Source organism: Calonectris borealis, chromosome 3 (assembly GCF_964195595.1).
Source record: "Calonectris borealis chromosome 3, bCalBor7.hap1.2, whole genome shotgun sequence".
Classification (NCBI taxonomy): Eukaryota; Metazoa; Chordata; class Aves; order Procellariiformes; family Procellariidae; genus Calonectris; species Calonectris borealis.
In genome coordinates this window covers 42,319,818-42,346,380 of record NC_134314.1, presented here as the reverse complement: position 1 = coordinate 42,346,380, position 26,563 = coordinate 42,319,818, and the positions used below count along the sequence as shown (strand labels likewise).

The window sequence follows — 26,563 nt, the reverse complement described above, 5'->3', positions numbered from 1 at the left end:
AGAAAAGCGAAATACATCTCTGTTGTGTTGTGGGGAGAGCTAGGCTTAAAAAAGCAAAACAAAAGCCATGCATACATGCACGTTAAGGAGAGAAAATTTTGCGATAACTCCTTTCCCTCCCTTTGGCGGTGGCTGTACTATTGATTTATTTATTCAAGTAAGCATATTAAAATGTACTGTCGAAGGGGATATGGAGATGGATGCGCAGAGTGAAATTCACCACCGCGATAAGTGGACTCAATTTCGTTGCCTTTGTTAGACTCCTGCCTGCCCATAGCGCTAAATCAGGCTGATTGACTGTGATTACACTTGCTGTTGAAAAGGCAGTTTGCAGTGTGGAAACTTTCTCGCTCAAACATGACAAACATAATCTAAAATGTAAAAGATGTCCCGAAGAGTAAGTCCTAGAGGTAGACTATGCTAAGGGCATGAGCAGAAGCAGTAAGGATGTGTAACAGGAGGTGTATTTTGGTTGGGTTTTTTTTTCGTTTGGGTTTTTTTTTTGTTGTATTCAAATACATATGTGAGCATGAATGAAAATGAGGTGGCTGAGCCGTGACTGTGCCTCAACACTGTGAGTACTCTGGCCCTGCAGACTGAAAGATCTTCTCCTCTCTTCCCCCTCCACCTTTGATTCTCTTACCTTTGCTTTTTCTCCCTCTAAAAAAGCTTTGAATTTCTTCAATGCTGGCAAACTAAGTATCTGCTCTTTTAAGAGTCCAGAAATACAGGCTGAGCATTTGCCATTTGAATAAACAGACAGATAAGGCCCAGATAAGACACCCCTCAGCTTCACCACATCAGAGACCACAACCTGTAAGGTACTTTCTGATCCCAGTACCAAGCTTTGTTTCGTTAGTGTTCCCAAGACCCAGAGAAGATAAGATTTTATCTCCGTACAGCACTTTCTGACAAGGATTCCCCAGTGAATAATGTCAGACGGACTCTTTTTCTCAGCTACCAGTGAAATGGAGCATGTTATGGGGTGGAATATGGCATGTATTCCAATGATGCATTGCAGCAGTCAACAAACATTAAGGCTAGGAAGTATGGTTCAATTTGGAAGTGAAATACGGGTTTTAGGTGAGCAGAAGGCAATTGAATTGTACTAGGATTTGGGAATGAGATGCTCTTTGTGAATTTTACGGGCAGGCTGTTGGGTTTTTTAGAGGAACAAGTAGACACACTTTCTGTTACGTTTGATGCAAGCTCTGAAGGGAGAAATGGCTGGTTTATTCCAGGACTTTTACGCAGCGCTGAATTTTCATCTGTCCCTCTTTAATGGGAGACCACCAGCAAACACCTCTGAGTCCCAGTGCAGTCTAATACTACTAAAAGCTGTGTCCTTGGGCACTTTATTTACTTTAATAAAATAAATAAATAGGAGCAGCTGTACTTGGTCAAACTACAGATCCGTCTAGCCCAGGCTTGGTTTGTTTTAAAAATGAGATTTAATTTCTGTGGAAGAGCTAGAGAGGAGGCTTGTGCAGTTGTTTAAAGACTTAAAAAGAAAGTATCAGGCATATCTCTAGGAAGCGTGTTTTAATTTACAGGGGAAAGACATCATGAGAGCCACTGGCAGTTGTTTTGAAGCCAGATGAAAATCAACTGAAAAATTTGGCATGTGTTTTTAGCAACAAACTGCTCAGTGATGTGTATGACTGCACATTGTTTCATAACTGTAAGGCAAATGGCCTTGGAGAGGGAAGAGCTTTAGACATCCCTTGAAGAAGTTTGGTGCTCAGTACAGATGTAGTTGAGTAGAATTTAAGATCCTAAGATAGCATAGATCAGATTTGCTAATAAACCTTTCTGTCCTTCACTTTGCTTAATCTGACCTGATACAAGCGGATGGCATCAAAGTGTGCAGTTAAGTGTAACTGTCTCTTTGCCACACACAAAGTAGTTGAAATCTTTTCTTTTTTTAATTTTTTTTTTTTGTATTTTGGGAAACTTCTTTTTTTTTTTTTGTGTAAAGTTTGCACGATGCATCTTTTGGGTCACTTAAGAGCCAGTGATGGAGGCTTTAGAAGACTTTGTGGAGAAGAGAAGGTTAATTCGTAATTGAAATGGCACTGGGAATTTCTTGCCGTGGCCCAGGAACTGCTGCTAGCCCGGGGGTCCGCAGTTAAAATAGCCATAGCTGGGCTGAGAATGGCAGAGAATTGTGGTACTAACACTTCCAGTAAAACCGACATATAAACAAGGTATCACCGAACAGCTGGAATTGAGAGGTATCCGCTCTGAAGTTAAATAACGGTAACATAAAACCTTCAGCAGTAGATTTTTGAGGTCTCTTGTGAACAAATAAAATACTGTCATCACCTCTGCGAACGCTGGGGTGGAAGCTGATGCATCAGATGGGAATTACAGCGCAGGTCTGTGCATCAGGTCAGTGACGATTAAATCACCTTGTGTGAACCACTCAGCTACGTTTACCTCTCTCTAAACTCTCTGGTTCACATTACCTCACACGGAGGTGAACAGGCTGACCCACAGCTGGCAGAGCTGCTGGTCCCAGAGCAGCCCGTGTATCTGAACCCGGAGCTTCCAGCTTATCACTCCTCAGCCAGAGTTTTGGTCTCATTTTCTTCTCTCTGTATCTTTTAAGCATGCAGGAGGTGTTGAGGGGATTTTCAGACTAGTTGCAGCATTTCTCAAGATGAATGGGGTAGGACGGGGCCGCTCGCTGCTTTATCTGGCCGATTGGTCCTGGGTGACAGGGCTCTACCCTGTGTCCTCTGCCCGCTCTTCCTGCAGCACCCCTGAGGTCCTGTGCACTGCCATCGATAAGAGCTGCTGAGACTACCACATCCAAGAGGAAAGTAGACTTGGAGGCATGGAGCAGATCAGGAAGAGTCTGTGAAAAGCTACACAGACTTCCAGTCCCTTACTAGGGGACTTTTAGGAGCACTTTTAGGAATTTTTGCCTAAGCAACAGAGCTGTTGCAGACCCAGGTTCAAAAAGAAAGTCTTAATTTAAAAAAATAAAATCTTGATACTTAGAGCACGATTTAAAAACTTTTTCCTTTATTATTGTAGCTTTTGGACACTCCATCTATCCCAAACAATAGCCAGATAGGTACCTAGCAAGACTTGATCTCTTCCACTGAGAGCTAATCACTCTTGGCAGATGGGAGCTGTGGGTTTTCAGGTCCCCCAAAACCAGGCACCTTTGTTTTGGTGTTGAAGCAAACATATTTAGTTGAATATATATTTGGGTTTGGTAAGGCATGTGCTCCACATCATTCCCTACAGCAGCTGCTCATCATTTCAGAACAATCGTTGAGAGAAATGGAAGTGTACAGACTTGCTGTGAGAAGTGCAGGTGTACTGTAAGAGGTTTGGCAGGTGTGGCCCAGGGTGGATTCAGCGGCGGCGCTGTATTCTCAGTGCTTCCTTCTGCTCCTGTGCTGTCAGATATACTTCCCGAGGCCAGGGCTGAGGTGGGTTTGCTGGAGTAGTAAAATAGAAGGGAGGCCATCCCAATAAATGGGTTGTCCCAGAAGTGGACCTGAACAATGCTAATAGTTTAAAGAGGTGTGGGCATCCAGTCCATCAAACACTTCATAATACTTTACTTGAAGTTTGCTTCCTTTGAATTCTGGGAGGACCAAATTCCCTAGTCTGTGCATATACCTCTTACTTTATGAACCCAAAATGGGTGGGGATGCAGTCTGTGGTAGTGTTTCAAGGTAAAAAGAGTAGATTTAAAGAAAAAAATTGTCCATGCAAACTTTACCAGTACAGTTCTCCGTTTTAGGAAAAAATGCATTTGATGAAGTGGTCCAGGATTTTCGTCAGACTGTCAGCTAGGAGGCTGAGGCTACATTTTTGACTGTGTAAAGCTTTTGCTTGTGGGAAATGTGTTGGGTTTTTGCTTACCTTTGAAATTCAGACCTGTGGTCCTGTGTTTCAAGGGCCTGCAGCTAGTAAGAAACGAGTCTTAAACACCTCTGAAAGCAAAATATCTTTCTACCTCTGACCACACAGCAGTAGTACAACGTGCCTAGCCACCTCTCTCTCCAGATACACAGGCAGCCTTCAGAGAAAATTTCCCCGTCAGGGGATTCTTGGTCAAGTAAAAACAAAATAAGCTCAAGTTATTTCCTGTTTCTGTCAAAGGACAGGGTTGGAGCCAGTAACCTTTCAAGACAGGAAAAAGTTGGGGAAAGACAAATCCTGACAACTTCCCTTCTGCTTTCCACAGAGGACTAGTGCTCATTGCTGCTTCCGGAAGGGGAAGCTGGACTTGAGGTGGATGGGTCTCCAGCCATTCCATCTGCCTGTTGACTTGAACTATCTTTTAACCTTATTTTTATCAGACTGCAGGTTTCCATGTTCCCCCATGGATGGTTTTCTGCATATGGCTTTTTTGTCTGGACATAAAGCCAAATAGAGCAGTTTCTGTCTATTCCTAGAACTTGTTAGTTTTCAGGAGACTGGACACATCAAACGAAGGCTATGTTTTAAATGTCTGAATTAATTTGTCAAATGCAAGGCACAAAAAATAGAGAATTGCCTGTGTTTTGTAAGAGCCAGCTATCCTTGTCATTTTTGCCTGGTTTATATAAGCAGTAGCCATTGAGGACAAATAATATCTTTACCATTGTCCAAGGAAGTGAAGAATGAAGTGGTGTCCATGACATACATAGGCATTGGGGCATTCTACCAAGAAACTTGTTCACATTTACGAAGTCATCATAGCATTCAGAAAGCAGAAAGAGTTGCTTTCAGTAGTGGCAGAAACCTTTAAATCAATAACTCCTTTTCTTCTTTTCCTGTCTTCAATGTATCTTGCAGTTGGAGGACTGAGAAGAACACCCACTAAGAGCTACCTCAGGCTTGGTTTAGTTTTGCTTCCTTTTCAAAGATGGGCCTAATCTTTCTCTTGCGGAATTTATTTCACTATTATGCATGAACTTTCCAATTGGAAACCTCAGTTGAGAGGGCATAGGCAGGTAAATTGTTAAAGACAAGCGTTTGATCTGGCCTCTGTCTTCAGCTGGTGGTGCACAGCTGAGGTGACCCTAGTGGGAGCCGCTGTCAGGGCTGCTGTGCTGGACCTCCTCCAAGCAGCTCTGCAGAGCAGACGGGCGCTGCACGCCGTAAGCTGCTCTTCACAGCGAGCTCGGAGGGTTTCAAGTCAATCCCAGCCTTGGGGGCCCAGACTCTTTGCATCATCTGCTCTTGGACTCTCAACTTAGTTCTCAGATACAGTTTTACTCTGAATTATTTGGTGAGGTTACAGTCCAGTTCTGAAACTGGTTTTCTGAAGAGGAGTTACATAGCTAAAAGGAGTGTGAGAATTCATGGTAATTTCTTGTCATTGTGCTTTCTACCTCTTGGTTGAATGGTCAGGTGGTAGTAAAGACCTCTCTAAATATTCTCTTTCAGGAATGGATGTTTTACTCTTAACTACGCTTTTCTTTTCCCAAACTGCTCTGATTGCAAGTGGAGGAAAAGAAAGAGTCAGGTGTCATATGTGTTCTCGAGAGACTTCAAAGGTGGTGGTGCTATTGAGCGGAAGAAATCAACATCGTTATAACTATTTGACCAAATTATTTCCCTCCCGATATTAAAACTTCTTAAAGATGAGGTTTTCATGAGGCCTTTTTGTAAATAATTGTCTGTGCTTTCTTTTTTTTTTTTATTTAAGGGAAGGGAAAAAGTCATTCCATTTGCAGCTTGCAACTCTTGTCTGTCTGTCGGAAGGATGTATATTTACAGGAGTTAATGAATGCCTGTTTCTAATGTCTCCCCTTAGAAAAAAGGTTACACCATCATTGTCTTTGGAAAGCTTTTGGACCAACTTGCTTTTGTGTGTGCATGCCATTTTTTGGTACCATGCCAAGCACCCTGTTAAGACTCTAGTAGTGATTGAAAGAACAGAAAGAGATTTTGAGGTTTGGATATAAACCCTGTTCATATGGCTGAAATTCTGTAAAACCTCCAGACAGCGGTCTGCTGGAGAGCGGACAGAGAGCTGGGCTCTGTATTGTGTGCTCCCTGTACCCATCTCTGCTGGGGTAAAACAGCTTCTGTCCTGCCACCTTTGAACACAGGGTCCTCCAGCACCAAATGTGGGAAGGACTTGAACTCTATTCGCTCTTCAGGGTAGCAGCCAACCCTGGGCAGGCTGGCATTTCCTCACCCTCTTTATGCATGTAGTATTGGCATGTAAATGCTCTTGCTCAATCCTATCAGCTGTGTATCGTTCTATTCTGGGGAAGGCAAGAGCAGTGCTGGAAATGACGCAGCTCCAAAAGGTATCAGTTTACTCCTTTTACACCCCAGAGTTAGTCCTCGCCTTAGTTTGTACGGTAGCTACCGTACAAGGGGGGAAGCATCACTTTTTTAAAAAACAGAGAGCGATGAGAAATGCTGTGGCTGCCCATCAAGTGAACGTGCTTGTCATTTGGTGTTTATATGGCTGATGAGCTCTCTGCGCTTCACCAGTGCTCTGTTTTGCAAAGGTTTTTTAAAGGTCCTTGAGAAGCCTTTACGGCAAATGAATTAACCTTGGCAAGATCCTGCGTTACACCGTGCCCTGCCCAGCATTCCTGGAGTTCTTGCCCTTTCCTGCCCCTTACAACACGGCTGTGGCTTTGGACAGCAAGTGCGTTTTGTATTTCCCAAACGAATGATGTTTAAGATGTCTTCATCTGTGGGGGTTTTTACTGCGTGCTGTGGATTTGCACAGGGGTGAGGGGGTTTTTGCTTTCTGTGACTATGTGCTGTTTTGTGGCTCTGTTTTGTTTCCTCTTTCATCCTCCTCCCCCTCTCTCTTCTACCTGAAACGTCAAATTAAATCTAACATAGCAATACGTTTAGATGGAGGTGGCACTTGGCTATACCAGTTCCCCAGTGGCTTTAAACTGCTGGCTGCAATACTGCAAACAAATTCAGACCCTGGCTTGGCCAGCAGTTCCCCCTAGCTATCTGCCTGTTCACTCTCCAGGCTGTATTTTACCTACACTATTGGAGACTGCGGAGTCACAGCCTATGTATCATTGTTATGCATGGATGGGAAATATTCCTGTACTTATTTGCATTCATTAGCTGTTGGTAGTTCCTCTGTTGAGGTCTCTAGCCTTGTTTTTACAGTGCTTTTGGCAGTGTTTCTGCACTTGGTGTGTGAATTTTTATGATCTGTTGCATGTTATTCATGCAATTTCCTGCCCTGTAATGGTATCAGTTTTCCAGACACAGAGGAATACAAATGAAAACCCAGGAGCCTGCATTAGCATAAAATGTCCCAGTTCTGTCAGTTTGATTAATTTGTCTCTTTGTCTCCACTCTATATGATAAGTGCTATTAATGGTTGCAACACTTCATATGTCAAAGTCTTTCTTCCTAATGACTTGAAAATGTGGTTTATTTCCCCCTTTTTTGTATTATTTTTCTCATTTAGCATTCCACTCAAGTATAGATTTATGCCATGCTCTTTCATTATCTTACTGGTTGCAGCACTGGAGTGATTACATATGGTGCAGGGTATGAGCAAAGATGCGATCCCAGGGGCAGCAGCTGCTGATGCAAGCTGAAAATAGATCCAGCGTATGCTCAGCACTTTTCCCAGAGGTCTTTTATTTATTAGGAACAGTCTTGGTACAGGACAGCTCGGACCCTCATTTAGCAAGATGACTTTTTGCCTTTCAAGAACAGTGCAATGACTTTGCTCTATTTACTGACTGCTGTGTAATTTTTTTTCACTGCCTTCTATCGAAGCAGTGACTTTACCTAACATAAATTGTAATATAATCCTGATTTATAATGAAGTCAAGAAACGACAGGCTCCATTTGAAGTAATGGAACTTGACAGATCTAAGGTTTAAATTAAATAATCCTATTTGTAAGACAGCATTTGTACATGGTACACTGATTTAAAATGAACTTCAGTTCTTCTTCAGCGAATCCTTTACTATTCTCTCTGTTTTGCCTTCCATAGGGGCTTTTGGGGGAAAAAAATTCATTTGGAGAGAGCATGTTTGTCTTTGTAAACGTGTGTGGAACAATACGTTGGTTTCTTTCCCTTAGCAAAGAAGTTCTCATAAATTGTTTCACAGAAGAATTCTTTAATTAAAGAGGAAAAATTAATGTAGATGACTTATTCAGGGCAAGCCACGTCTAACCTGCTTCGGTGGCCCAAAGAGGCCAACTGCCGAGAATGAGGAGAGGGAGGATGCTGGAGGGAAAACAGCAAGGAAGGCTGCGGCTCGACTCTTCCCGTCCCAGGAGCGGAGGTCCATCCAGTGATTTGTATGGAGGGACAAGATCGCCTCCTCCAAGCTGTCCTTCCCCCACAGCTGGCAGAGGGGGACATGCGAGGACGACGTTCCCGCCTGTCTCTGCACCTCACATTTCTTCCTCTGTCACTGCCATACCGATGTGGGCAATGAGAGCCCCAGGATGAGGCGGGGGGAGCGTGTGCAAGTGCAAAACGAGAGGTGGTCCCGCCGTGGCCAGCTGCTCGGAGCTGGCATCTAGCGCAGAAAGGGGGGTTGGTGGAACAAAAGGCTTGTAGACGAGGAAAAGGGACCAAGCAGGGAGCATGAGGTGCTGGAGAAATGATGGAAGAGAGCACAGAAAAAGGGCAGTGGGATAAAAAACCTAAAGGTACAGCACAGGATTTTTCTGGCCTGGATTGAGGGAAGCTATTTTAGAAAATGCCCCCTTCCCTTTTCTCTCACTCAGCATTGCTTTTTTGCCTTCCTTTCTGGTTGCATTTAGTTGCTGCTGCCCCTGTCTGCCATCTTTCTAATTTTCCTTCGTACCGGGCTGAGATGCGGCCCGTTCCCCGGCAGCCTGACAGACGCTCTCACCCTGGGCCGGCCTTGCACGCTCGGGCAGAAACGGCCCAGCTCGCGTATTCAGCTTGATAACGTGCCTCATGCTAACTGTGTCACCCTGCCATCACCCCCAATCATCAACTTCCCCCCAAGCCCTGATGGAGAAAATGTCACTCTCGCATCCGTTGCGTTCGGGCAGTGTCGGCTGCCCTCGACAGCGGGGCCTCGGGCCAGCAAACACTCTGTGCAGCCCACACCGCTTCCCGCCGGCCGCCTGCCCCAGCCCTTCACTTGTGTCCCTCCCGCCGGGGGTCAGATCTATTGCGGTGGTCTGGTAGGGAAGAGCTGAATAAAGCGGGGGCTTTACTTGGCGCTTTCCTGGGAAGACATCTTTAATTAGGGCTGGGTAGTTACTAATCCACAGGGCCTGGCTCGAAAGAGGGTGGCCTCTCCCGAATCGTGGCTGTGAGAACGGGCCGCCTGAGCTGGAGCTTCAGTGTCACGTCTGTCCTGCAGTGAGTGGTTTCAGGCCCAGGTAGCTTATTTCTCCTCATTTTAATGAGCTCCACTAACGAATAGATGATGATGTCCAAAGGCTGACCTGCGACCTCCAACTGCCAAGGAGGGTGTTGCTCAGGTGCAGGGGCTGGAGCCCGGCCCGGGGACGTGGAGCAAGAGGGTCCTGCTCCCATCTCCTGCTCTCCAAGCGATTAAGAACTTTTTTCCCCAGTGCTTGCAGGGAAGTAATAACTTCTGTTAATTAGAAACCAAGCCCAAGTTTTCCCACTGCTGTCAAGAAAGGACAAGACTCGGGAGTATCGTTGGGCAATGTGAGGAAGAACGAGCTCAAAAAGCCAAAGCACTGCAGGCCAGCAGAGGCGAAGGCGAGGAGGACCCATGCAGCAAACACGGCATTGACATCGTGTGGGCCCTTGCTCCTCGTCCAGGGAGAAAAAGCAATGACGCCCAAGAATAAAAGTCCATCAGGAGGTTTTAGAGTTGGTGCTGGTAGCTTGCACGCTGCCCCGTCTCCCTCCTCTGACAGACGTGTGTATGGCTACGGGCACAGCTTTCTGTTCACTTGGAATTAATGGGATTATATACGGTGGGAAAGGAGGCAGGGTACACTGAATTCTGCAAACACAGAGCTTCAGCCTGTGCTGCTTGATCTTTAGAAAAATAAATAAAATAAAATAGCAAGAACCAATTCCAGGATGATTCAATATGCAAATAAACTGTTTTTCATTACTCACAGCACACATAAATGCGCACTGGTGACTGAGGCAGCAGAATAACGCTTCACTGTTCATTATTTTATCAGACAGTGATAATTGTAGTTAATATTTTCTTAGTAGTGTCTCTGAGAGTTTATTTATACTGTTAATAATCTGAGCAGCTGTAATGATGCTGGCTGCCAGAGCTGTAGCCTTTTAGAAGCACTCTAGTGTGGCAATGATACGACGGTAATAGAAATCCAAGGAGAAAATGATCTTTTCGGAGCAGATGGGGCTAATTCACTCCCTTTCACACACATTCACATTCTCTAGTCTCTTTCTCACACTAGCATGCGTGGGTGCACGTGAGCATATGTGGACACACACACACAAATAGCTGTAAAGTCCTGATTTCCACCCTCTCAGGACAGGGAAGTCACATGTCAAGCTGGAAATGCCATCATTTTTCTATGTGGAGAGTATTTTTAGGGCTCCTAGGGTAGATGGCATTTTCTACCCCTCGCTTTCTGGATGGATCTTAAAAATCTCACGTCAGAAGCAGAAAGAGGGAAGTCAATTCCTTGGGGACAGCCAAGAGCCAGGCATGGGGTTGTGGCTGCGGTGGGATGCCATTGCCCATCCTTCCCGCCCTTCCCTGCCTTTGACCACTTTGCTGCAGGGCGCTCCTGCTGAGCCTGCACTCTTTTAGGGACTAAAAGAGCCATTTACCTTTGCTCGCAGCAGACATGAAATCTCAGCAAGAAGGCAAATGCCTCTGATTTTTTCTGGTGAGATTTATGGAGCCTAGCTAACCTTTTGGGCCACTGCGGGAGGAGTTAACTGCTCCTCGTGGAGCACAAGAGGGGACCAACTTTGCCAGCTCAGCAGTGGCTGGTTCTCCTTGCAAACCTGCTTTGCTGAGCTGGGCGGACGTCATCGATGAAACGTGAACGCCAAGCAGTGGAACAAAAGCCACCGTAATCCTCAGATCTGTTAGTAGCCATGCAAGAACAAAAACGAGGTGAACGCAGAAAAATTGCGTGTCCAAATACCGGAAATTAAAAGGCAAGGCGGGGGAGGAGGGGAAGGAAAACTGGAACAAATGCAGCATTTGGCAGGTTTTGTTTTAAAAATACGATGCCTGCAGGAAGCCGGGTTATTTATACAGGGTTTCAGCCTACCAGTTAATAATTGTAATTGCCTGGTTTGAAGTGCAATAGTAAAGCCTTTGACATTCAGTTCCTTCCACAGCCCAGCAAAAGTATCTCTGGATTTGAAATGTTACGGTATTTGCTGGGCTGTGCTCTCTGCTACCCCAGCGTAAGGATGCCAGTGATTTATATGCTGTGCCATGCCAGCGCACGGTCACGGGCAGTGCCGGAAGCGCTGGCATCGTCAGCCCCGTGGAAACCACGGCAGAGCATCCGTGAGCTGCATCGGATGTTACCCGGCCCCATCTCCTGAGCCTGCTTCTCCAGCTCCTTTGTTTTCTGATTTAGTTCTCTTCCTCAGAGTGCAGCCTTGTGTTTTCCTAAATCACATCTGACAGAGCCTGTTTCTTCCTCTCCTACGCTACACGAAGTATAATAGTAGGGCTTGTAGTGAGATGCCTTGCTGTGAAGTATTCCTTGTTTTTATAAAGTAATTACAGTGTATTTAATGCACTGTGTTTTTAATACACTGTATTATATCGTTTATTCGCATAAATAAATTCTGCCGTGCTTGGGAAAGAGGAGTATTGGTGTAATTTACAGGTCTTTGTAATTTTTCTGTATTGTTGTGTTTGCTTGTGTATTAATTGCAGCTTCGGAAACTCTGAACCACTCCTCTAAGCACCCTCTGAATTAGCAAATTTCTATACGCATCTTTATTTTCTGCCTATTTTGGTATTTCCTAACGTAACTTGGAGGCTTCTAGAGTTTCTTTCTTCATTCTGGAAGTTCTTAAACTGCTTTTTGTTTTCCCTTTTTCTCCCCACTTTGGCTCATGATATGCACCTAAACAGATCTTTCACAGACTCTTCTTTCACAATTTATATTCTGTGAAAGCTTTCCCACTCCTTCCTCCCCCCTCCTCACTGCTCAACACTTTCTCTCTTTTTTTTTTTTCTTTTTAATCTGGGGGTCAGTTTAGTTTTCCTTTTGCAAAAATATGGGACTGATTTTAATTTTAAATTAATTTTAAATAAAAGTTGCACTTTAATTCTGATGATGTTCTTGGGCTAAAATCTGTTAGTTTCTGCCTGTTTCTTCCCAACCGGTTTCAGCATGGCTTGCACGGGCACCCAAGGAGAGAAGGTGGTATTTCTGCTGAGCCACCCTCCTGTGTCATCCTTCGTTACTGCGTTCCAGGTTTCTTAAGGTGCAAGTTGCATTGGAAAAACAAATGTATTGCAAACTGCCAGATATCACAGCCGTATTTCCCTTTGCTTTATCTTCCAGTTCATGCCTGAGTGTTTAAACTGCTAATTAGTGCCACTGGTTTTTATGTGTTCTTCGTTGATTCAGTCATGTCGTAGCCGAGTTGTTCCTTCAGAGAAAAGGTTATTTGAAACATCCTCATCTCTAATTTTCTTTCTAACACCTCCACCCAGAGTCTGACCTCAGCAGCCTGAAAGTTCTCCTCCGAGCTTTTTTACCTGTGTTTGCCTGCAGGCACTCTCTTGGCTGTTTCTGTTCTCCAGTTACACCCTGGGCAGCCTCTAACAGCGGCAACATACCCCAAACCGCATAATTAGTTAGGAAAAATTTGTCTCCTTCTGCTGAAGTTCATTAAGGTGTTTTCTCCAAACAGTGGCACTTCAGCTGTCATTCCTCCAGTTTGATGCATAGTATTACAGGCAGTATTCTCTTAATGGTTTAATAAACTAGTGTTTGACTTCAATATGAGTTACCGAGTGAGGTTTTAGAATAAGGGCTCTGACAGGTGTCACATGGCAGGTTTGCTTGCAGGGCTGTAAGAAGTTCCCCCCTCCAGCCCAATAGCTGTTTTGCCGAAGGCGTTGCGCAGCGGTGGGGTGGCAGAGGGAGGTGTGCCCCGGTGCCAGCACGGCTGCCCCGCCGGCAGCCCCACGCCTCCGCGCAGACCTGCCGCCCTTGGCTGCCGAGCTTCTCGTGCCGGGCTGTGGCCCCGAGGAGCGGCCGTGCAGGCGAACGTTCCCTTACGCTCAGCAAACCGCTGCAGATAGTAAAACCCAGAGCTGCCTAACGGGGTGTGCCAGGGGACGTCTGCCGGAGACTGATGGTTGGAGAAGATGTGATCCGGGCAGTGCATCCCTGCTATGGAAAAACACTGGATCTTCCAGTCCTATAGCCTTTTGGTTTTGCAAGCGTATTCATCTATGTTTGGTAAAGATGCCTGCGGTTTCCTGCACTGAAATGTGTCAGCAGCAAAGTATTGAGGCTTATGCCTGGTGATTTCTACCTTCCTTCTCAATAAACGGTGTATTTTCTGAAAGGTGTGGCAAATTCAGCAAATTAATTTCCCCTTAAAATTTTCAGGGATGGGAAGGATGCTGAAAATGCCCAAAGATACTGTCAGGATTTCCAAAAGTAAATTCTTCGTTTTGATTTGAAACCAATCTCACTTTTGAAAGGTCAAAAGAATTTCAGTTGGGCTTCAATAACTCTGAGATGAAATAAAACTTGAAGTTGTGGATTAAAATAAGCATTGCAGTTGGATTAGAGCTTACTTTGTTTTTACTTTTATTACTCTCAATTTTATTTTTTTTATTTCTTAGACGTCTTCTGATTCTGTCTTCCCCTTTGGTTCATCTGACATTACTGGTCCCAGGCTTGGGGGCCAGGATTTTTGAGAACGCTTCGAAGTTGGGGCCATTACCACAGTGAATTTGATTCAGAAAAACCCAAGTACGCGGGTGCCTTAACTCTTGCGCTCCACCCGTAAGTCACGTGCGGTCAAACGCTGACATGACCAATAACGTGGGCATCGATCCGCCGGCTGTTTACACCATTTTATGCTGGGCAATCAATTCCGAGCCACTTGCTCCACCGTCAGCACTGACGCATTTCTCATGGGGCGGTTTGCAATTATTGCTCCCCGTCCTCGAGGCGAGCCTAGCGTGAATGACCTCTCCTTCCTCCCTGTCTCACCTCCTGCGGTCGCACCTGCCACCCGGGAGCACGTGATGCTCTGTGGGCACTGAGGGATATTGGTCTCTACCTCCCTGTCAAGTGGGGAGGGAGGAGGCCCTTTGAAGTGCTGCCCCGGATGTGTTTGTTATGCTGGAGAGAGGAAAATGAGAAGTCATTTGGTTTCCTCCTTCGATTTGTAAATACTCTCACGTAGGCAGTCAGGGCTTCTAGTGTAAATTCGTCGTCTGGCCAAAAGTTGGGACTTCAAGGGGAAAAGCTGAGGGTGGCATCTGTGCATTTTTTTTTTCGAAAGCACAAAATTGGAAGTTGGACGAGCACTTCCAATGTGGCATCTTTTGTGGAAGTATTGCTAAAGGGAGTTAAGCATCTCCTTGAAGCTCTCAGCCTGACACCTCAAGAGGCTGTTGTGGAGGATGCACTGGAAAGATACCAGGATGTCCCGTAACCCGGCCTCAGTGTGGCTTTGCAGGTGGCAGCTTTTTCAGTGGGACTTTTTGCTAAAAAAAAAATTAAAAAATAAAAAAAATTATGTAAATCAGCCTCTCAAAGAAAGGAGCTGTGTGTCCGGGTTCTCCTTTCCCCTGGCGTGCATTTGTGCCCAGGGTGGTGGCGATGTAGTGGCCTCCCACCCCTGCGATGTGATGTGATGTGATGTGATGTGATGTGATGCAATGTGATGTGATGCAATGTGATGTGATGCAATGTGGGAGATGCCAGACTGTCACTTGGACTTCAGGTCACTCTTCTGCCCAAATCTGTACACGCTACCTGAAGTGGCAGAATGTTAAACTGGGGCCAGCAGGGTATCTGCTTAATTTAAAAAGTAGTTTTAGAGTGAAAACAAAGGCCTCTTTTCATCAGTCTTCTCCATCAGCGACTTGTACATCCCTCTCTTGTTTAAAAGCCCAGATACAAATAACTGCATCTAATACTTCTCGCCCAAGTTGAATTTTAAAGAGTGATTACTCATTTTAGGAGTTCCACGGCTTTATGAGCGGATAGGGGAAATGCATCTGTAAGCTGCTGGTGAGAGAACATTTAAATGCTGTTAAATTAAGGAGGGGAAAATGCAGTAAAATGCTGGTGTGGCATTGGCTTACGAAAGTACTTTGCTGTTTATCATCTCTTCTTCTTCTCTCTTTTTCCTGCCTCCTGCATGTTCCCTCTCTATGTAAAAGGATCACGGTTTCAAAACAATTCCTGACTGTGTGCAGGCTTACTTTGTGCATATTTGGAGACAAACCATGGTATCTAGCATCATTGATTTTGCACATGTGACTGACCTGTTTGAGCCTAGTAATACATTTAAATCTTTCAGAGAGTTTTCCAAAACCAAATAAGCTCAAGCTAGGAAAAATCTGCCAGGCTCCACCATCCCAAGTAAAAATAACTAAGTAAATAACCAGGAAGTCTCTTAACTCTTCATGGAATAACAGCTTTGGTGACTGATTTTGGTTATCAGATTACACTCTGAAAATAACTTCTGCGCTATACTTGCAATTGGCTGTAAAAGAAAAAGAATACAGTGTGTGCTAATTTTGGCAAATAAGATTAGAGTTAATATTTAATCCCAGAGACCTTCTTCAGGCCGTGGAAAAAAATAGCAGCAGTTAACTGTCACTAATCTTATCTCCTATTTCTAGCATGTGTTTGATTATGTAAGTTGCAGTGTTAGGAACATGCTGGCCGAGTGAGAAGTTAGTAGTTTGTTTGCTACATCCTTGGGCTTATTAGACAAATTTCAGGGCTGAGATGGATTTAGAAGGTCTCCACACATGCCTTTAGACTGCAATAGCAACACTGAAAGGTTAACAAAATGGGTACCACAGTAGGCCCGCTACAAAACGGTATGCGAATAACGGATTGATTTTGAGTTCTGCAAGAAACGGTTGCATTTCTTCTATGTTTCTATCCAATTGTTTTAAATTAATATTTAGTTTGTGATTTGATATTCAGCATGTGAGATTTGATTCAATTTTTCTTTCTTCCTTCCCCACAAAATGGCTTAATAATTAAATCGACATTTGGAGATTAGAGATTAGGGGTTTCTAACTGTTTTTAGGTGCCTGGTGATTAATTTAACCTGAAAATCAAAATACTAAAAATATAATCCCTAATCCTACCAGCAGCTTGCATGCTTCACAGAAAACCCATCAGTACTCCTATTGATTTCAACAAGGCTACTCAAATGCATAAAGATAATAATCTGTGCCCGTGCTGCTCTGTCAGGACTTCTGCGTTCTCAGCGGGTCTGAAGGTCTGACCATCTAATTTACCCCCAATTCGGTAGGATTTAGCAACTAATGTTCTGCTGATCTCATTGTACCCCCGGAGGGTGCCCTCCCACGCCACCACCAATGAGCTTGTTCTTTGAATATGCCCCAGGTATGCTTTATTTGAAAAGAAACAATTGCATGTACATTTACTGTTGAACTTTGATGCTGTTTTCTAGATCATTGGCACTGTGCCCTCATTAACACAGAAATTAGGCCTGGAAAAGCCTGCCAAATTAAAGCCCACCTCGCCGGAACAAGGTTGTGCTTTGTTAGTTTTGCTTTGCAGTACTCAGACATAAAGTATCATCCATCATGCTCCCTGGAAAGCCTTCCAAGATCTCACTGAATTCGCTGTTAGGTTAAGAGTCAGGAAAAAATCCCTACATTTTCATTTCTTGAGTTTCTTCTCGCTGCAATCGGCAGTAGCACCCCATAGCAAACTAGAAAATTCTTCTCTGTTCTTGACGTTAGCATGCATCAGATTACTGTAAACATTCTCTTGCTCCATTTTAGATATTGCCTTGCCAAGTTTTACATTCCCACATGTTTACAGTGATCTTTCTTTGCCCTTAATCACTTTTCCCCTCTTTAAATTGAACTCAGACTTGCTGGCATTTTGCGGGGGTTGACCTTCCCCGCTCCAGATGCAGCTTTTCATACAGATGCCATTTGGAGCAGGGTTACCAGACATCCATGTTTCCCTTGGAAATAACCTTTTTTTCCCCCCATAAGAAATACTGTCTGTGCAGAATTGGAGGATTTTGTCTATTTGTCTGGGATTTCGAGACATCTGGAAGTCTGGGCAGCCAGCTAACGAGCACGCACTGATGAACTCTGCAGCACACAGCGAGTCCAGCCCATCCGCAGAAATGTCAGGCCTCTGCATGTGCTCTGAGGCCACGTCCCGTGCGTTCAAAACCACGTGGAGGCCTCCACGGCATGCTTGATCGGCCGTCAGGGAGGAGACCCGTTACAACAGGGAGCCAGAGAGAGTTCACCCACAGTTCTGTGTCTCCCGTGGCGCCTGTGGGTGTGTATACAACTACATTTAAAATAGAATTTATGCCCTAGAAGTCTTTTACGAAAATACGATGTTCCTAACGTGGAAGTGAGCTAACCCTTCTCCCAATTTTAGAATAGTGCGTGCCCATACTAGAAAAATGCTGTGCTAAAAACGCTCTGTGTTTGCATCTGTAATGCTGCCTTCTTTACTAGCATTTCTCATTGCTGACTCTTGTCTCAGCTTCTTATTCTCCCATCTGACAGTGATCAATATTGTTTTCCTTAAATTAGCCAGTTTTTCGTTAATGGTATAATACCAACCAAAGAAGAAGGGAAGGCAGAGAGTATAACAACGATACAACTATTTCTCCAAAAGGAGGAAGCATTACCCGGAAAGCATCGAGGAAATGTAATGAGAGATGATGGAAGAAAATAAGGGAAGGAAGATTTCCTCACAAGGAGGTTTTAAGTAGAGTCTGGCAATGATCTCCCAAAGGAAGTAGTGGAAGTCTGGTCACTTAAATCAATTAAAACTAACCAGAGCAATGCACTCCACAGGACTCTGTAAGGAGAAAAGCAGTGTCGGACTAAACTAAAATAGGTTTTGCATGCTTATTTTCTGCAGGGCTGCTGTCTGTATTTTGCGGGTAAATTCAATATGGCTAACGCTGATTAACAACTCTCTTGATGGTGATTATATCATTGCATTATTTCCAGCCCGTTCCTCAGTATGATAAACTCATGAGGACATGGACATACAAAACACATCCCCTGGCTCGGCTAGCTCAATCTGAAAGACAAGGGGCAGATAAAGGGCTGGAGAACTTATTTTCTTTCACCTTAGCAGTGGTCAGGCTTGTTATCGCCCCAACGCTGAATTGACGTAGACCTCCATACAGCATGCTGAGCGTGGTGTACCTGTGGCAGCACGGCAGAGGCAGGAGCTGCACGTGGACCCTGGTGCTTGATCTCTTGGGTTGCTGTAGAGCAAGAAGATGTGCCAGATTGCTTAGGTGGGGCTGCAGTATCCGTATCCTCTGTGCACTAGGTGTGCAGAAGGGTTTTATTGCATAGAAGACCAGCTGGGGACAGGAGCAAGACAAAATGAAGTGATTCATCCTTAGACTTGGCAGGGCATTTGGCACGTTTCAAGTACACAAGAGAAGTCATCTCCTGGTCTGCCTTGAAAGATAAGGAAAGCAAACCGCCGAGAAGCTGAAATCTTTGCTTTGCTTTTCTTGTCTATGTGGGCATTGTTGTTTTGTATGTACGTTTTACCTTTTCTCTGTTTTTTTGTCGCCAGTCAATTCCACTTAAACAATAGAAATGGGTAAAAATTGGAATAAGACAAATGATTGGAGGGCAGGGAAGCAGTGACTTGGTGTATGAGCTTGGCCAAGGTGCCCAGTGGAGGTTCCCCCAAATTGACCTGCCAACTTAAGCATTAATTTACTTTTAAAATAAGGTTTAAAAGCAACAATTCCTGGACATATGGCATCTTACTTACAGTAGGGGAAAAAAATAAACTGAGATTGTTGCTGGCATGTGTTTTACCCATCCAGCAAAGGTCTCTCTCGTGTAAATGGAGACTGTTATACCAGAGAAATGATCTGTTTCCTTCTGCAAACACAGATCAACTTGGTTTCACTGTTTTCACTGGGATGCATCAGTCAGGTCAAATCATTTTAAAAGACTGTTCTTACCTCTTCCTACAGAAATGCGTGTGTGATGGTAATACATGCAGCTTCGAAGCCTTTTCTTTCCCAATGTGCGGTGCTCATAGCCATGCTCCAGTGCCTCGATTCTAGCCTTCCTGCCAGAATGCATCAGATGCGGGCAGTCCCAAAGCTGGTGGGGCTGAGGCAGGGGACCCGCCACGGGAGCCAAATCAATATTTAGACAGCTTCAGGCGACAGAGATTGCGCTGGCTTTCACACTTGGCAGCAAGCTTTGCATCCCTTTGTTACCAAAGTTATTGTTTGTGCAGTTTCAAGCATTGGCACTTGATAGATTCCTCCCTGAGGGCAATGACAGGCACCGGGTGCTTGAAAAGAAACTTTCCCCCTTTGGATCTGAAGGGGGAAGATTTTGAGAGTGAGGAAAGTTGTGAAACTGGGTAAGATCTCGTAACGAAGTCAAGGCGCGTGTTTGACCAGCATTTTCATCATCGTTCACTTAAGGCATCTGCCAGGCATCGTGGGGAGCCCACAGCGCAGTCTCGGGCTCTGCTTCCGATACATTCAGCGCAGAACATCTGTAACAGCTGTCTTGCCGCTGTTTGTTATCACGGTGGTTTATTGGGAGTGAAAACCTGAGTCAGCGTGGGAGACAGGCTTGCTGTGGGGTAGTATGAGTCAGCCCGAGGCTCTGCAGCGTGCCTGCGCTGGGGCGCTGGACAGGCAGGTGAAACCCTGGCCCAGCACAGGAAATTATTTTAATTTGCTTTCCAGTCATTCCACCTAGTGGCCAAGTGACACAACTGCCAGGAGAGCTGGGTTTGTGCTCCAGAGTCCCTCCTCATCATAAATACCCAGATGGTATTTATGGCTGCTCCTATGAACCTACGCTGCTGCAGAGCTTACAATATGTAAGCCCCCACACTGAAGATCTTATCAAAGAGAAACATTGGCCTGCGAGTAGCTCATTAAGTTCCCGAGCAATTTTGTTAATCATGCTGCATAGATAAAATGCAGATAGGCCTTTAGTGAGCTGATAATCTAACAAATAGGCAGAAAGTGTAACACTGATAAAGCAGAGATCGGTTTAATAGCCAGCTGTAAATCTAGGCAATTCTGTACCAGAGGCGTACTGTAAAACAGCAATGTGCAAGTGTGTAAGTATGTGCATGAAAATGCGCTGTTTCTTAAAATAGCAGATACAGCAGTAATATTATCTATGGAAGAGCTATTGGGAGCAATTTTAGAGGTGTTTTAAAATATTTTTCTCTCCATCAAAGTCTGCACCACTTGTGCTATCTTCATAATCCAGAATCACAAGTGCAGATCTATGAATAACAAAGGCTTGTTTCTGGAAGTCAGGATTTTCTATAAAAATCTGTGAGCTCTACCACTGGTCCTGAAGCAGTGTAAGGAATTTATAGGCTTTTTGTTGGGATAAACCAAATTATTCACTCAGATTTATGCTAATCACTAATAAGACCATCACAAATTCATTGTCTGACGTCTCACCGACCTCTTGAGCAGCTTCTTGCTCAGGGCTGTTAATTCAATTGGAAGGACAGGGAAAAGCAGCTCACTTCAGAGGGTATCCCTTACCTACTGGATAGGATATCCTTCTGAGGAGCTGGCAAATGTGAGTTTGAATCCCCACAGCCTAGGGAAGGGACCTGGTCTCCTACTTTCTGGGTCCCTCTTCTGATCTTTAGGCTATTTTACGAAAAGGGGACAGCAGTGCTTCCTCTTCTTGTTTGTTTTAAAAGAAGAAACTGAGCTGGGAACACCTACCAGAGAGGGAGGGAGGTTGTAGGGAACACCTACAGCCAGAGGGAGGTTGTAGGCTGTGCATCCCATCCTCACATAGGTGTGCAGGTGCACACATAGGTGCCAGATATGGTTGCTATCGCCTGGTTTAGCTGTCTGGCTGCTCTGAATCACAACTAGATGCCTTTCCTTGGTATGCAAAACACAGGGGACTCAGAATTCCGAATACGACTTGCAAGCAAGGCTAGAAGGTGTCTTGGTGAATCGAGACTGAAGTGACTTGCCAGGGTCATGTAGAAGGTGTTTGGTGCAATGGGAAATTGAGTTGTGGTCTTCCAAATCTCAACTTAATGGCCAAACCACTGAATCTCCTTCTTGTGGAGAAACCTTTATCCTTGATGGTGAGCCCTGGTTTTGAAGCAGCCTCTCGCTGCTTCATGAAGAATAGAGTTTTTCCAGTAGCTTTGTTTCCTGCCCATTGAGGGCAAAAAATGCAACAGAAGTTAGTGCCAGTGCATTTTTGGTCAAAAATTAGACAATATCTATAGTTTACCATGTGGCTTCGCAAGTTACTTGATAGTTATGTGTGAAGATACCACTGTAAAAAATCTGGGGGCAGAAAGTGTGTATTTTTTAATATATGATATGTGAATGTAAAATATAGCGTAGATGGTATGATGAGAAAAAAGGACGAGTAGTGGTGCATAACTCAGACCTGGAACAGTTGGTTGGAGATCACTTTCCTGGAAACAGTTATTACTCTTTCTACAAAGAAAATGCCGGAAAATTAAGTACTGAGGTGGGACACGGAGTGTTTTGTATCACTTGAACTGTGAATATGGATTTCTTTCCTGTTAGCTGTACCTTAGACTCAGTAAAATCAAGGAACAGTATGAGGAGAATAATCTCCGTGGGATGGAGAAAACAGCTGTGCAGTCAGTACTTACCTATTATTTATTCAGCAATGGCTTGCAAAAATTTGAGAAGAAAAAAAGGAACCAGTTTGCTCTTGAAAGAGGCAGAAAGATATTTTCTGTCGAATTTTTCTATAGTATTAAATGTTTCCTTCCCAAAACACTTTTGGTATTTAAGGGGTATCTTAATCTTGAAACCACTGTTCACCAGAGCTTCCATCAAGGCAGAGGAATCAAATTTGCATTGGTACTTCCAGGGTGGTGGGCTGCATCACAGTTAAAATAAGATCCATCCAAGAATTAGCTGCATCCACACCAGCTTGTTTTTTCAGTCTTTTATTACAGCAGAGGCTTAGTTCATAGGTCTTCAATATATCTGGGAAAAATAACGCTCAGCTCAACCTGTACAATGATATACAGGAGCAACTTAAACGGAGCAGTGCTAGTCGGTGGACGTAGCATCGTTGCTGTGACCTGATAGACGAATAACTGGCACTGAGCAGTGTTTATTTCTGGATGCGAGATCTGTTAGGTTATCTAACTACGTGGTGAAGGACTTGGGATGATAGCAAAAGCTGATGGTAACGCTGGCAATTTCCCTCTCTTTTTTTGCAGGTCACTGTCAGGGGGTTTGGTCCATTGTTACAGTTTGCCTACACTGCTAAGCTGTTACTCAGCAGAGAAAACATCCAGGAGGTCATCCACTGTGCTGAATTCCTGCGCATGCACAACCTGGAGGACTCCTGCTTCAGCTTCCTTCAGACGCAACTGCTGAACAATGAAGATGGCCTGTTCCTGTGCAAAAAAGATACCACCTGTCAGCGCATGCACGATGAGGAGAACTCGGATGGAGAGGAGGAGGAGACGATGGAATCGGAGACGTCAAAAATATCTTGCCCAAGAGAGAGGATGCACCAAGAGCCCTTCAATTTTGAAACCACTGTTGCTGGAGCAGACAAAGGCGAAGGGATGCTGCCTGACTCTGACATGCTGAGAGATAGCAAGGACAATTTGGACAAAGATGCAGTAACACGGTACCCCAGATACAAGAAATACCAGCTTGCTTGTACTAAGAATGTCTACAACACATCACACATCAGTACCTCAGGTTTTGCAAGCACATTCAGCGAAGAGAGCTCTGGAAATGGCCTCAAATCAGGACTTGCTATGGGGCAGATAAAAAGCGAGCCTCAGAATGAAGAGAACGATGAAGAAAGCATCACACTTTGCCTGTCTGGAGATGAACCTGACATCAGGGATAAAGAAGGGGATGTTGAAATGGACAGGAAACAGCCAAGCCCCACTTGCGTCGACAGGCCAAAAAGTGGGTCCTCTCCTTCTTGCTTGCGGTCTTTCTTCAACAGAACAAAAAGCATAGATTTGGTTGGCTTCCCCAGCACTTCCCAACAGCACTTTGGCAGGAGTCCAGCATGCCCTTTTGAAAAAGGGACAACTCAGGGTGACCACAAAACTGATTACGTCCCTTTCACAGGGAACTATGGACAGTCCCATGCCATGCAGAAGGATGCTTCCAACTTCACAGTGGGATCGCCGCTCAGGGGGCCCGGCTTTGAAACTCTCTGTAAGCAAGAAGGGGAACTGGACAGGAGGAGTGTTATATTCTCTTCAAACGCTTGTGACCAAGTAAACACTTCGGTGCATTCATATTCTGGTGTGAGCAGCTTGGACAAAGACCTCACTGAGACTGTGCCAAAGGGTCTGTGGGCTGGCGGTAGCCAGTCTCTCCCCAGCTCTCAGACCTATTCGCACAGCGGACTGACAGCTGATCACTTGCCAGGAAGGATGCGGCCGAACACCAGCTGTCCGGTGCCAATTAAAGTTTGCCCACGCTCTCCTCCTTTGGAAACCAGAACCAGAACCTCCAGCTCGTGCTCTTCCTACTCGTACGCAGAGGACGGCAGCGGCGGCTCTCCCTGCAGTCTGCGTCTTTGCGAGCTCTCCTCTTCCCCTTGCTCCCAAGGCCCCCGCTTCCTGGCACCCGAGCACCAGGAGCCCGGCGTGGTGGGGGATGGATTGTACAACCCGGTCCGAGCCCAGATTAAATGTGAGCCATCCTATGGAACAAACTCCAGCGATGAGTCTGGGTCATTCTCAGAAGCAGACAGTGAATCATGTCCTGTGCAAGACAGAGGGCATGAGGTAGGGATTTAAGATAAGTACATATATCGCAGTCGTTGTGACGCAATTAATTGCTCCTTTATTCTCTCGAATGACTTGGCATTTCCCCAGCACTTTCTTTGTTTATAGAGGCAAAGAGTAACTTCTATTTATTCTCCCGTCAGTTGAGTGCGCGTGGTTGACTTCACGTAAATAGGTCTGCTTGACCTCCAAGGTGTTTGGCGCTTATCAGAATTTGGGTATGGGGCAATAGCAAACTGCTGAATGATGAGAGCACATTGATGTGCTTAGAAGTCTACTAGCAGTGTCCTGTCCTCCTCCCTCCCTCGCCCATGGCACAAAGCACCGTTCCTCATCCTTAGTTTGCCAAGGTGGTTCCAGCTCCACTTGTTATTGCTGCTGGTGTGTTCGAGCAACCTCAAGCCGTGCCTTCGCTGGCACCGAGGGTCAGGCAGCCTGCACCAAGAGCTCCTGCTGCATATCGCTAACAGCCAAGTAGAGGAGGCAGACAGAGGGGGAGGAGAAGGAGGTGTGAAATGACTTATAGAGTCATAGAATCCTAGAATCATTAAGGTTGGAAAAGACCTCTAAGATCATCGAGTCCAACAGTTGCATAGCTGGCCACCGTCAGCTGCAGGAATGGTGTTCAAGTCATCTTCCCTCTGTGTGTGTGTGTGTGTGTGTGTCTCGCACATGCAGGTAATGGGTTTTGCCTCCGTTAAGTGACAACTGAGATGATGTTTCCTCTGCCCGTGACCCCGCTTTGTTTGGTGGCAAGCTCTAGCAGCCGTTGCATAAATGGTCTCAAAGAAAAGTTATCCTTTAATTTACAGGACTGTTAGGAAAACGGCAGGGGGACGATCGGGGACTGGAGAGCAAGCTGTGAATTATCGTGCAGCTCTCCTGCAAGAGTGAGGAGAAAGAGGGCCCGCTTTAAAACGAGAGATGGGTCAGCTGGAGATGCTGCGGTGATAACTGGCTAACCGTGATCAAATAAGCTGTCTGTGTGAAGTCAGTAGTTTGAGGGAAGACATAAATGAAGAAGCTTTGTGGAGCCCAGAAACTGAAAAAAGACTGGATGTTTATTTCATAGAGTTTCATTAGGAAACTGCATGACCTGGAGAGCGTCTGTGCGAAATCACGTGTCTGGCTTCTCTAGTAATGCTGAAATGCTCCACTGGGAGCTTGGGCTTCAGCACAGGGAGCAGCGAGTGCGAGTTTGGGGGGTTCATGTGCTGTGAGCGCCCAGGACAGAACCAGCTGGGCTTAGTTGTACGCTAGGGATAAAAAGAGTGAACTTTATTTTATCCCTCAATCCTTGTTCCAGCTACATCCCAGGCTCTGGAAGATACCTTCCAGACAAACATGGATGATTCCTTTAGTTGAGTGGTTTTCTGCTTAGCTCTAAGGAAGAGCTGAAGAGCCTGGGCCGCCTCTGGTGTCCTAAGCCCTGTCATGCTGTACCTGTGGTTTTGAGAGGACGGTTCTTGTTTGTCTCCATGTCCTGAGCTGGGGACAATGCAGAAGGGAGAGGAGTCTCCTTGGAAGGCTGCCTGGGATACTGTGCGTAGGACCTCATTCGGGAAGCCCTACAGCAGAACCACTCTGCTTGGCAATACCAAGGTTACTCGATGAAGTTCTGCCTTTATGAGGGGCAGAAGGGAGCAGGGAGTGGGACTGAGGGGAGCGTCAGATTTCCACCTATGTGTGCTGCTTGCTCAGCAAGGGCTAATGCACCGCGTGAGGCAGTGAAGAGGGCAGGAGGTTAGCCTTTTGGGGTTTGATGATTAATTAGCTGTCATAATTGGCTAATTGTGTAGAGATGCTGCAGCAGAAATGAGCCTGAAAGAGTCAAATGAGAAAGGTATAGGGAATCGTTGGTGGTTTCCTGAAAAAAGTGTGCAAATGTGTGCAGGAGAGCATGGATGAGAGGAGGGGACGTTCACGAGAGGAGCAAGTGGGTCAGGTATGGGAGGCCATCTCGGCGTGCCACTGGCAGGCAGACGTGTCTGGCTCTGGGGCAGAGCTAGGAAGGGTTTGCTCCCCTCCTAGTTTTGCTGCTGGTTTCCTCCTGGGAAGATTTTCTGCACCGTGCTGAGCAAGTTTTCTCCCTGGGACTGCTGATGAGGCTTTTTTTTTTTTTTTCCTCCTTGCAGGGCATTTTGATTATGACTGCTAGGCATTAAAAATGTGGCGAGGAAATTAATGCTCTGTGAAGTTGCACTGCACTATCCTGAGCAAGCAAAGGGTAAACAGATCACACCAGTGCTTCGGTACAGATTTTGTCTGAAAAATGAATTTGTAAAGGTTATTACCAGTACAAGAAAGGACACTGCAACCTCATTAAACAATGTTGTATTTATACAGCGGCTTGGGGTGTGTATCCTGCAATCCTGCAAGATCCGCTGCTGTGGAAACCTCAGTGAAGGATATGTTAAACCAGGCAGTAGAAAATACCTAATGGCAGCAGGAAGTTCTTGTATAAGTTGCTCTACCTACTTTCAGCAGTTTGGCTGCCATTAAAACAGCAGGAGAGACTCACAGCAGTCTGAAATGAACTGCTTTCTGTCCTTCACCTCCCCTTAAGCTGCATGGGAATCTTTCTCTATTCCCAAAATTGTCAGTTTGCCCTTGCTGTCCTGACGACTTCCCAGACGGGTCCCTTGCCCCC

The 26,563-nt window shown here is 45.3% G+C and overlaps 1 protein-coding gene across 1 annotated transcript in view; it reads left to right on the top strand.

The window, feature by feature from the left end:
* Positions 1 to 26,563, top strand: part of BACH2 (BACH transcriptional regulator 2) — a 193,445-nt gene that overhangs the window by 151,158 nt on the left and 15,724 nt on the right. Inside the window, exon 6 of the mRNA XM_075145492.1 lies at positions 22,369 to 23,913. Coding sequence (XP_075001593.1) covers positions 22,369 to 23,913 — 1,545 coding nt within the window. The remainder of the gene's footprint in view (positions 1 to 22,368; positions 23,914 to 26,563) is intronic.